Source organism: Chanos chanos, chromosome 12 (genome assembly GCF_902362185.1).
Source record: "Chanos chanos chromosome 12, fChaCha1.1, whole genome shotgun sequence".
Lineage (NCBI taxonomy): Eukaryota > Metazoa > Chordata > Actinopteri > Gonorynchiformes > Chanidae > Chanos > Chanos chanos.
The window spans coordinates 23,076,600-23,089,450 of NC_044506.1; the positions used below are offsets into that span (position 1 = coordinate 23,076,600).

The 12,851-nt window shown below is 41.8% G+C and overlaps 1 protein-coding gene across 1 annotated transcript in view; it reads left to right on the forward strand.

Annotated features, from left to right (window-relative positions):
- The first annotated feature begins 609 nt into the window (after positions 1-609).
- Positions 610-12,851, forward strand: part of grb10a (growth factor receptor-bound protein 10a) — a 58,661-nt gene continuing 46,419 nt past the window's right edge. Inside the window, exons 1-2 of the mRNA XM_030788762.1 lie at positions 610-740; positions 10,645-10,744. Coding sequence (XP_030644622.1) covers positions 10,694-10,744 — 51 coding nt within the window. The 5' untranslated portion in view covers positions 610-740; positions 10,645-10,693. The remainder of the gene's footprint in view (positions 741-10,644; positions 10,745-12,851) is intronic.

Genomic DNA, 12,851 nt, shown 5'->3' on the forward strand with positions numbered 1-12,851 from the left:
ACTCCCCAGACACTGCTCTGCTTATCATATCCTACACTACAGAGCCTGCAACAGCAGCCTCACTCCACTCAGAGTGGTGTTAACTACTGACTCTACTGGATGGGACACACCACCGCTTGAGGTCACCATACATTGCCACAGGACCCAAAACATTTTCACATTAGTTAATCTGTACAGTGTCTGTACCCCCTGCCTATAGGGAAGACAATGTTGAGTAGTACCATTGTAGAGGAGCTGAGTTTGAAAGGTTTTAATAACTTACCTGCTGTCTCATATCCTGTTACAAAAGAAGCAAATCAGCTGTTTAAAACCCTTTTTTATGTTTGCTTTGACTCATGTAAAAATGCTTTTTTAATGAACAGTGCAGCTCAAACAAGGTCATTCTTTATAGATCCTTAGTAATTTTGTATTCAACCAGTGAATCAGCACATCAACAACGCTAAAACTTTCGGCACAATGTTGTGACCGAAGGGGTTAAAAAGTCAAGCCTCAAGTCAGGGAGGTGTCTGTGCGTAGGGGCGGGGTTGAAGGAGTTTCTCTCCCTCGTGTGTTAGAAGGAGTCAGCTGAGCCGAACTTATGTGGATACAGCTTGGTTTTTCTCGGGAATGCAAACCGCGGGAAGGACGCTTGCCACGGTGCCCTGGTAGAAATCTAACCCCGAAACGTATTTTTTTTTTCAGTTTGGCGCTGTGCACGCGCCTGAACCAAGTTTTTGTGCTCGAAGTGCTCTCCCTTGGAGGTGAGATTTCGAATTAAATCAGTATAAGGCTGTCTGATATGCATTTTCTTCTGTGAAATTGTTATTCTCATTGAAGAATCATAACTGAAATTGTTTACCCAACTGACATCGCAAACTGAAACGTCTACCTGTAGATGTCATGCGTTCCTGAGATGCTAGTTTTGCCGCGTGGGGAAATGAAGGCAAGTTGAAGAAACGCTGGCTAATGACGTGAAGCATGCTGTAATGCTCAGACGTATTGTGAAGATGAATTAGGTCTAACGCTTTCTGCTGCGTTTAAACATAGACTAATTTATAATGCTTGAGTTGTCAGTTTGCGAGTTTTCCAGCTTGTCAGCTGGAAGAAAGATGAAGTGGAACCGTAGAAGCCGAGGGAAATTTTGAGGGATCCAGTTACAAAATAGTGGAGGCTGTATCAGTGGACGTGTGTGACACTGTTTTGCCACCCAGTGTTTACAAACTTTGTGTGTGAGGCATTTTAGGTTCACGCAGACTGAACAGCTGTAAGAATTAAAATTGTTGTCACAACAACTTTCAAGAAGCTTGAGACGCACGTCACAGAATGCTCAGAGGCAGAGAGTGATCGGCTTCAAGCTACGTCACTGCGTCTAGCAAGGTTTTGAAAGTTTTATGTGGCAGTTTTGTGAGGTGTCTTAAATCTGCTCCAAACTGTAATGGACAGTTTTCTGCATACAGATACAGCCTTGACATAAACCATGTTTGACTGTTCTCTCTCTCTCTCTCTCTCTCTGTTTCTCTCTCTCCCTCTTCTTTCCTTCCCTCTCTCTCTGAGTTGAGAGAGAAAAGCAGATGGATTAGTAAGAATGTACTGTGTTGACCTGGCTGTTTCATTTGTGAATGAGTGGATTTAACATACAGTTGAGATGTGATTTCTAGGACAGTAAGAGTTTGTGTTTGTTTCTGAGAGCAGTTACAAAATTACTAATACAAGATCTCTCTCTCTCTCTCTCTCTCTCTCTCTCTCTCTCTCTCTCTCACACACACACACACACACACACACACACACACACACACGCGCAAGCACACATACATACACACACATTGCAGAACTAGCTTAGTCAGCAGTTCTCAGCAGGGCTATAGCAGGCTCTGGTTTAGCTAGAGCTGCAGAGGTGGGCTTTGCAGTTTTGGGGGAGGGGTTCTTAAATGATCAGACAGACAAATGCTAAGGTAAGATGTCAAAAGACATGCCGAGACATACATTTCTCTCTCTCTCTCTCTCTCTCTCTCTCTCTCTCTCTCTCTCCCTCTCTTTCTCTCTTTCTCTCTTGCAGGGAGACAGGGAGACTGTCTCTCTTGCCTTCCCTCTCTCTGTACCTCTCTCTCTCACTCACACTATCACCCCCCCACACACACACACACGCACACACACACACACACATACACACACATAGAGTTAGCAGTGAGAGCTTTAACAGTGTCGTCTTACAGAGGTCAGTGAGGTAAAACAGAGATTTTGAAATGCCTTCCCCGCTGCTGTATACTTCAAGCCTCTGTCATATGCGTCTGCCGAGCAGAGTACACCTCTGTTCTCTGTGCCTGCCTGCGCCTCAACCAATCAGTGACTTTCAAACTTAAATCATTATTGCTAAATTTGAACAATTAAACATATTACTTTTTCTTTTTAAAGCAGTTTTGCATTTGTAGCATAATCAGAATACGGTGTCTTCCTAATACTAAAGTAAAACCCAAAAGAAACGGTACTGATAGGACCAGCTGTGTGAAGTGGGAGTGGTTTTATGATAAAGGACCACTAAAAGAGGCATTAACTCCGTTATTGAACTACTCATACATGTCTTACTTACACTTGGCTCTTTCTTCTCCTCCAATGCAGGTGTGGTCTATCCTCTGATGTCATGGGGAGAATTTCTTAAATGAAAGATAACCCATGTACGTTTCTAATAATGTATAGGGATTAGTATAGTGTAAGAAGAGTGATAGTAGTAATGTTACTCTTTAACAGTTACTATTAAAAACAAAAGCTGACTGTGAGCCAGGTGAATGTAAGCGTGTGTTTCTGTAAGAGAGTAGAGACTGCTTCAGTGAGGCTTTACTGAGGAGACTGCCCTGTAATGAAAAACAGGCATGCATGAACCAAGACAGAGCATAATAACTTTCTCTCTCTCTGCGTCTTTTCTCTCCTTCTCTCTCTCTCTGTCTTTTCTCTCCTTCTCTCTCTCTGTGTCTTTTCTCTCCTTCTCTCTCTCTCTCTCTGTGTCTTTTCTCTCCTTCTCTCTCTCTCTCTCTCTCTCTCTCTGTGTCTTTTCTCTCCTTCTCTCTCTCTCTCTCTCTCTCTCTGTGTCTTTTCTCTCGTTCTCTCTCTCTCTCTCTCTCTGTGTCTTTTCTCTCCTTCTCTCTCTCTCTCTCTCTCTCTGTGTCTTTTCTCTCCTTCTCTCTCTCTCTCTCTCTCTCTGTCTTTTCTCTCCTTCTCTCTCTCTCTCTCTCTCTGTGTCTTTTCTCTCCTTCTCTCTCTCTCTCTCTCTGACACACGCCCTCCCTCCCTCTCTATGTGCACACAGGCCAAGTGTGAACCTAAAAATAAAAAGAGTAACCTGCTAGTCAGAATCCCCTTGTCAAATAGAATAGTTCCCACTCGGAGGATGTGAGGACATGAGATGAGGGTTTAAGATAGAGGGGACAGAGAGAGAGTGAAGGACGGTTTGAGAGGCAGTGTGTCTCATTTTAAACTGCTCCATGTCTGGAGGAGACACTGCTTTTGCTTGTAGTTGTGATGATAAATAGGCATATTTGTCGTTGTCATGGCAGTGTTTTAAAGCGCGTCTTTGTTTCTAAGAGCAGCGTATGTACGGCGGCCGTCTCAGCCTAGCTTTAACCATGATGATGTGTGGTGAAAGATTACAGCCTTAAAGAGGCTTTCATTGGTACACACCATATAATGTCTGTTGACTTTTTCCCTTACGTTGTATGTCTGTGCTCACTCAGTTGGTCCATTGTAGAGACACACACACACACACACACACACACACACACACACACACACACGCACACTTCCCAGCCTGATGGCTCAAAGCTCCAGTTCTCATATGAGGTCTGATGTCTCTAACAGGGAGAGTCAAAAGATTACAAACACACCTCCAGCAAATCTCTGTGTCTCCATTTCCCCAGTCTGTCTGTATCTCTGTCTCTCTCACATGCAGAATTTCATGCATTCGCAGTTCTTCTCTCCTCTCTCACACTCTGACCCTCTCATTATACTGGCGATTATAGAAGCCCTGGAAATCAGAGAGGCCATCTGTTTGTGTGCTGTTCCTAAAGCGTGACAGCCACCAGTCATCTGAGACCATTACCTCCCCATCAGCACTAAATCACCAGGAATGGGGAGATGGTGATAAGTGAGTGATTATTCATCTGCAGACAAAATGTAAACGAAAAATACGAACACGCATTCTCAGATGACTCCCCAATGGAACCTGCAGCCTAATAAGACAACCTGTCTCCTCTCAGTGCCGTGGGAGGAGTCTTTATGACTGTCGTCCTATGTGAGATAAGACAACCTGTCTCCTCTCAGTGCCGTGGGAGGAGTCTTTATGACTGTCGTCCTATGTGAGCAATAGTTTCAGGTTCATCTGCATAAATCATGCAGTGCTACGTGGCTTTGTGTAAATTAATTAGTAATAACTTTTGTTTTAAGTATGAAAGTCAAAAAAAAAATGGTTCAGCTATCAAGGACAGCGCTTATACAGTCCATCAGATTCTATAGTGCATGTTCCTAGTGGCTAAGCCCATTAGGAACATATGTAGATACATACACACACACACACACACACACACACATATACATATACTGGCTTTTAATTAGCTCTTGTTTGACGAATGAAAAGTGTATTGGTCATGGTCACTGATAAAAATGAACAGTAACTCTAATACAGAGAGCTAGAGATTAACTCCCCGACACAAACATTTACACTCTTTCTGGAGGTTTGTGTTTTTTCCTACTCACAACATGTGGCCTGAAATGAAAAAAGTATGTTTCTCAGTTCTTTTCAGTATGTTTCTCAGTTCTTTTCAGTAGGTTTCTCAGTTCTTTTCAGTAGGTTTCTCAGTTCTTTTCAGTATGTTTCTTAGTTCTTTTCAGTAACTCTTTCACTGACCTTGAGACGAAAGCAGACCTTTTTGTTTTTCTGGAGAGAACGTTTTACTTCTCAGCTTCAGTTATCATTATGCTTGTCCCGAATTAGCGGTTAAATGTTTCACTGATACACCATTACATTTAGTTTATTGTGTGGAATCTTTGTGTTAACTTGGACTGATGGCCGGTAAATTTTTCACTTGTCCGGTTTCTGTCACAGTTTCAGTTGGTTTGGTCGAGCCCAAATACCCACGTTAACTCGGAGTTATAGGTCTCTCTGCGGACACTGGGTTTACCCCAAATATCCTCCAGCAAGTTACACAACCCAGTCACTATCACTCAGCCAATATATTCAGAATAATCCACAGTTCCATAAGCAACACTGACTCATAGTGTTATGAAGATGTTGGCTTTGTAATGTTGGTTTTATAATTGGACCACACCACCAACACCATCAAACCACTGGTAGAGCTTTTGTTAAATGCATTGCAATAGGATCATGGGCCAGAATAGCAATGTTATATCTCTGCACAACTGATAAATAAATTGATCACGAGCCCGGCCAAAAACGCAGAGCGCTACTGTTTCTGTGAAATGTGGTTTATGCGGTCATCAGACAGATTCAACAAGTGTGTAACACTTGTCTCGCCTGCGTACTGACCGGCCCTCGTGGAACCAGGGGTGGCCAGGACATGCTAACGGGACTGCAGGTTCAGGACAAGCAGTCAGTAATGTGTCCCAGCGTGCATCTCACCTTCACTCTGCCTCAGTAACGGATGTGTGCTTGGCATTCCACTCTCACTCTTAAACAAAAGTTCTTCTTCGTCCTCAGAGTTAGCGCACTGTACTGCACAGCTGGCATACTCAGAGCACAGAAACTGGACCAGTTAGTTTGTCTTGGCTCTTCGCCTTAGAGGGTGTACTTTTTCCAGAATGCTTTACAGTTGTTAGTATTTATGTAGTGTAGTCAAGTTTGTCAGACTGTTAGGACCTGAACCTTCTTCTGGTTAATGGTCAAAGTGATCCTAAAATTACCATACAAGCTTTTCAGACCAACCAAATGTACTCTTTTCCACAACTATGACATCTTTCCTGTGGACTACCAGTTCCTGCAGACTGTCATTTCCTGTAGACTATCATTTCCTGTAGACTGTCTCTTCCTGCGAAACCAAGAGGAGATGAGGACGACACTGGGTGTTCCCAAAGGTTTGCGGATTGTTGAAAAATGATTGTTTATCACTGGTTTTTTTTCCTGTGTGTGTCAGAAGGGGAGTGACATAACAGTCTTGGATAAATGAACCTTGAAATATGTGAGAAACAACAGTGATCCAAACCCATTGCCCTTTATAGCCAACAGGAGCTGGTCTCTCTCTCGCTGTCTCTCTCTCTCTCTCTCTCTGTGTTTGTCCTATACAAAAAAAGCTTCAAAGTTGTTCATTACAGAGTTCTGAAAACATAGAAAGTGTAGAGAGTACCTGCACATTGGAATAGTGTTGTAGACAAAATGAATGAGAGGAAATGTTTTATGTATCATAGCCATGTCATATATGTGCAAATATACAAGGATAGAGTATAGGGCCTGATATTCTTTAAAACTGTGAAAAGCAACAGTGAACATGAGGCTAATTAGCAGCTTTGATAAGGCTTTGTTTGTGTGGAAATGTCGTGGTCATCTCTAAGTGTAACCGAGCTACGGCCCATTCCAACATAAAAGCAATAAATGACATAATACTTGGTGTAAACAAAAAAAAAGACGTTTATTATTCATGCACACTCGCAGCTTACCAACAAATGGTAGCAAACAGGAAATGCAATGGCGGCATCTACACCGGAAAACATAACTACAATAATCACTTTTCTGCCGTTTAGGGTGGCCGACTAGACGGTTAGGAAGTTTTATTCGAATTCTACTGTTGCACACCCTCACCGAGCAATAATGTATTCTGGTCAAACACTTACGGTGTGGATGCGGCCATTGGTTGTCACGTGAAAGACCCGACTGCAATGTTGCTGGGATATTTGTAGTTTTAGGGGTATGATGTCATTCCTGCGGACTGTCTCACTTATGGGAAATATGGGGGGATTTTAAAGTTGTCTCAGAAATCACGGAACTAGGCATTTTAAAATATCAATGTGTACATTTCTAATTGAGTACTATTTGGTATGGGTTATTAATGTAAATTATTATAATTTTAAATGATTGTAAACGATTGTGTCTATATGTTTCTTTCTCTTTCTCTGTTTTTGTGTGTGTCCGAAGTTCATTTTTGTTCACTTAGAAATGGTTTCTCTCCCCAGCTTAAAAACCCCAGCGTCGTTCACACAGGGGGGTGACAAGAGAGGAGAGCTGAACTGAGACTTAAACTCAGCCTAGTAATTGGAAAAGTTTTGGAAATCTGTAAATAGTGGAGACTTTGTTTCTTTTTATATTGATTATTATTATTATTTTCAGTTTTGAGGGAAACGTGTTTTTTTTGTTGTTGTTGTTGTTTTGTTTTTGGATTGATGGCACTTGTTGCTGTCTGATTTGGGACACCCCTCACTTGAAGACTCACTGTGTGGGAAAAAAAAGAAAAAAAACCTACACCCTTTGGTATCGCTCAGCACCTGTCCTGCCTCTTATTCTGTGACGCAAGGTCATCCTTCACACTGAGCAAAGCAGACATGTCACCCCTACATTTTCACCCTCCTTCGTATGTTTGCCACAGTGTTTTTACTCAGAGAAGGAAAAAACAGAAAGACATTACATTCTCCTTGTATTCATTTCTCAAGATCATCCCATGATGCATTCTCTCTCTCTCTCTCTCTCCTCCTGTCCCCCTTTCTCTCACTGTCATGCAGCTTCTGGTCTGTTTTTCTGTCTTCACACTACTGCTACTACCATTACTGTTTCATACACCTGATATTGTTTGATATGGCTGATACTGTAGTGATATCGTTTGATATGGCTGATACTGTAGTGATATTGTTTGATACAGCTGATTTTGTAGTGATATTGTTTGATATTGCTGACATTGTAGTGATATCGTTTGACACGGCTGATACTGTAGTGATATCGTTTGATACAGTTGATACTGTAGTGATATCATTTGATACGGCTGACATTGTAGTGATATCGTTTGATATGGCTGATATTCTAGTGTTATCGTTTGATATGGCTGATACTGTAGTGATATCGTTTGATATGGCTGATACTGTAGTGATATCGTTTGATACGGCTGATATTCTAGTGATATCGTTTGATACGGTTGATACTGTAGTGATATCGTTTGATATGGCTGATACTGTAGTGATATCGTTTGATATGGCTGATACTGTAGTGATATCGTTTGATATGGCTGATACTGTAGTGATATTGTTTGATATGGCTGATACTGTAGTGATATCGTTTGATATGGCTGACATTGTAGTGATATCGTTTGACACGGCTGACATTGTAGTGATATCGTTTGATACGGCTGATACTGTAGTGATATCGTTTGATATGGCTGATACTGTAGTGATATCGTTTGATACGGCTGATACTGTAGTGATATCGTTTGATACGGCTGATATTGTAGTGATATCGTTTGATATGGCTGACATTGTAGTGATATCGTTTGACACGGCTGACATTGTAGTGATATCGTTTGATACGGCTGATACTGTAGTGATATCGTTTGATATGGCTGATACTGTAGTGATATCGTTTGATATGGCTGATACTGTAGTGATATCGTTTGATACGGCTGATACTGTAGTGATATCGTTTGACACGGCTGACATTGTAGTGATATCGTTTGATACGGCTGATACTGTAGTGATGTTGTTTGATACGGCTGATACTGTAGTGATGTTGTTTGATACGGCTGATACTGTAGTGATATCGTTTGATACGGCTGATACTGTAGTGATATCGTTTGATACGGCTGACATTGTAGTGATATCGTTTGATACGGCTGATACTGTAGTGATGTTGTTTGATACGGCTGATACTGTAGTGATGTTGTTTGATACGGCTGATACTGACTGTAGTGATATCGTTTGATACGGCTGATACTGTAGTGATATCGTTTGATACGGCTGATACTGTAGTGATATCGTTTGATACGGCTGATACTGTAGTGATGTTGTTTGATATGGCTGATGTTGTAGTGATAAGAGCACTAGCTGACATAAGAGACTGACTGGCATCTGTCTCGTAGTGAAATCTTTGACAGCACTGTGAAGTGTTCTTTATGAAACCTATCCTTCAGTGGCACTTACACGTTGTTAATGGCAGGGATATCTTGGAAAATTTCCCTTTTCTTATCAGGATTTGGAAGAAGCCAAAGTGAAGAAAGTTTTTTGTTTTTGTTTGGGGGACAGAGGAAAGGAACTCTTCCCCTTAACCAGAGCCTCATTATACTGTCTAACCTGTTACAGGACTGACGAAGAAAAAGACCATATACGAAACTCTGGTCTGGTCAGGTGGACAACACTTTGGCCTATCTGACTAATCCACACCACTGCTTTGTCCAATCAGATATTTCTAATGTTTGACCAGCTGCCGCTCAGGAAGCGCTGGTCCCTGTGCATCCTGTGTAGTCCTCAGAAGTGGCATGTCATCGGACGCATTTATTCCATCCGTGTACTGCAATCACTGATTAGCGTATTTATTCACAGTTTTTGTCGAGGCAGCTACCTTGCAGTCTCTTCTCTCTGGGCCCTGTGGTGCTTCTCTCATAGTTTCACTGCTGTCCAGACCTAGTTACTGTCCAGACTGAGCTGTGGGACTTGTTTTGAGCACTATGCATTTGCGGTTTGAAGTGGACAACCAGTGCTTAAAGACTGTGTTTAAGTGGACTGTCAAAAACTGCCCAATGTCCGCTCAAGCCTCCTTTCCAAGTGTATCGGATCAAAATGTTCCAGGCAGAAACCAAAACACTGGTTCTGTTTGGACTTTCTCTCCCTCCCTCTCATTCCTCATCTCCTCTACTTACTTGTTCAATCTTTTCTCCAGAAATCCCTTTTAACCCATTTCTCTCTCTCTCTCTCTCTCTCTCTCTCTCTCTCTCTCTCTCTCTCTCTCTCTTGCTCTCTGATGAAGTTACTGGGGAGCAGGGCTGTTTTAGGACAGATTCTTTGGTGCGGTACATCCACACTGTCTCTGGGATAATTAATGTGTAAATACATACATGCATGTATGCAAATTCAATCCAGCTGGTTCAGGGACCAAATTGCGGTTCAGCATCTGAAGTGATAGTTACATGTCGAATGATGGTTCTGGGGGTATGGAGTAAGCTTGTTAGATAAACTGTAACTGAATCTCCTGAACTGACTGTCTTATTGCAATACTCAGTAGTCAGCTGAATGAAAACTCAGCTCTGTTCTTCTGAGCTGTGTAAGGTAAGGAGGCGTGTCCTAATACAAGCCATATGTACAGCCTGTATACGATACCAGATGTCCACACCCTGGGCTGCACATGCTGAGATCCACGTGTTGGCAAACCCAGGGTGACTGAGCAGAGTTCAGTTTGGGTGTGCATAGTTGAAGATGTAAAAAAAAAAAAAAAAGAAAAGAAAGAAAAAAAAAAAGGATCTGAGTGGTGGAGAATTTCACCCCGGATTCATTCACTCCATTCAAACCTACTTTGTTACAGTCTCCTCCATCCAATCAAGTTCCATACTCCAGCCTTTAACTGCCGTTTGTGATAGAGTAATGTGTTGTAATGTGTAGCAGAGAGCCTCTGGTAGACACAGACATTTTCTTCATCTTTCATTTGCTTGAATGATATTACTTTTTATTACTGTTGTCTTCCTCTCTGTGTTACAGGCTCGTTTTCAGGCTGTCAACACACAAGGCAGGGCTGACTCAGGAAACCATGGCTGTAGCTGGATGTCCAGACTACTTCCTCCATCGCCCAAACTATCAGGTAAATTATCTATGGTTTCAGAGCGCAAGTTTTGATAGAGCTTGTTGCAAACTGAGGAAGACCACACTTTTTCTCATTACCTGTTGTGAAGAACAGATGGATGTGGGCTTTATTCAGCTTCTCAATGTAGAATAATGGTGAGTCAATAGAAAAGAAACAGATACATAAATAAATGAATGAATGACTATTTTGTTTCCATTGGCAACTACGCATCTGAGTGAGCTAGCATGACAGTGGAGTACCTCAAGGTTCAATTCTGGGACCTCTCTTATTTAGCCTCTGTATGCTCCCACTAGGCTGAATTATGCAAAAGAACAAAATTGCTTACCACAACAACACGACAACACTAAATTATACATAGGTCTCTCACTAAGTGACGATGCTCCTGTTGATTCACTGCGTCTGTGCATTGACCAAATTAGTGACTGGATGTGCCAAAATTTCCTCCAACTAAATAAAGACAAAACAGAGATAATTGTCTTTGGTGCCAAAGAAGGAAGGCTGAATGTTGGTGCACATTTCGATTCCCTTTCTTTGAAGCCTAAAAACCAAGTCAGCAAGAATTAGAGGATACATGTCCAAACAAGATATAGAAAAACTAATTCACACTTTAATTTCCGGTAGGTTGGACTACTGTAATGGTCTTTTCTCAGGCTTTCCCAAAAAAGCACTTAGGCAGCTATACTCATACAGAATGCTGGGGCTAGAGATCTAACCCAGACCAAGACGGCTGAACATATTCCGCCAGTTCTCAGGTCTCTGCACTGCCTACCAGTGTCTCAAAGAACTGACTTCAAAATACTGTTATTTGTCTATAAAGCACTTAATGGGTTAGAGCCAAAGTACATCTCTTACCTGCTTCCACACTATGAACCCTCTGGACCGATACAGGTCATCAGGGACCAGTCTGCTAACTGTTCCTAGGATTAAAACAAAACAAGAAGAAGCTGCATTCACTTGTTGTGCTACACATAGCTGAGATAAACCTCCGGAAGATCTTAGATGCACCCCAACCCTGGCCATTTTTAAAAACATGCTAAAGACTTTTATCTTCACCTCTGCTTTTAATTGCTGCTAATTGCTCCTTTTTTATTGCTGCTTTTAGTTGCACTCTGACTCTTAAATGCACTGCGACTTTTTTGTGGATTTTACTGTTTTTAATCTTTTTTTGTTTTCTGTACTGTTTACTTAATCTTTTTATTTTTCCATGCTGTTCTTTTTTATCTATTTTTATGTAAGGCACTTTGAAGTGCCTTTGCATGTGAAATGTGCTATACAAATAAAATTGCTTTGCTTTGCCTTGCCTTGCCTTGCCTGTATGGCATAGTTAGCCCTGCTAGCAAAACATTTCAGCAGGAATGTTTTTAGATGTTCCAGGAATGTCTTGTTCAAACAGTGAAGCAAATGGTTTTCCCATAATGTCCTTAGAAAGTATTTCAAATGTTTCATAGAGTGTTGTACAGTAATGTCAGACCCTCAGAGCCCAGGGCCGATGGGGCGAGGCAGGCTTCGCGGTGTGAAGGTCAAGATGCACTTGCCCATTCAGATGAGTAAAAATCATAGTAAAGTCGTTAGGAGGGCATTCACAGACCCAACTTTGGTGACAGTCTGTGAGTGTGTGCACTGGGCTGTGGGATTTTTGGAGTTCTTTTCACGGTGTTGGAACTGACTCTCTGGCTCATGTGGAGGAGGGTGTTGGTCCATTTCCTCTGAAACCATTTTGTTATGTTCATGGTAAAGTGATGCCAGAGTTTTCACATTTGTGGAACATACGCAGTGTTCTTGGTACAACTGCACAATCCAAATATAACCCAACCTATGTCTTAAATGAGCCAAGTCTACCAGAAAACTAGACTAATAATTATTTTTCATTGTAGTCAGTGTAGACTTAGATTGAATGGACACTTCAAAACCGTCATCAGGCATTACATGAGAGCGCCACGTATCCTCAGTCTGTCTGAATCGCCTTCGTATTAGCCATGACCTTGAAACCTTTTACGAATCACCAGTTTGTACCATGACCCATTCACTAATCACCAGTTTGTACCATGACTCGTTCACTAATTACCAGTTTGCACCGTGACCCGTTCGCTATTTATCAGTTTGT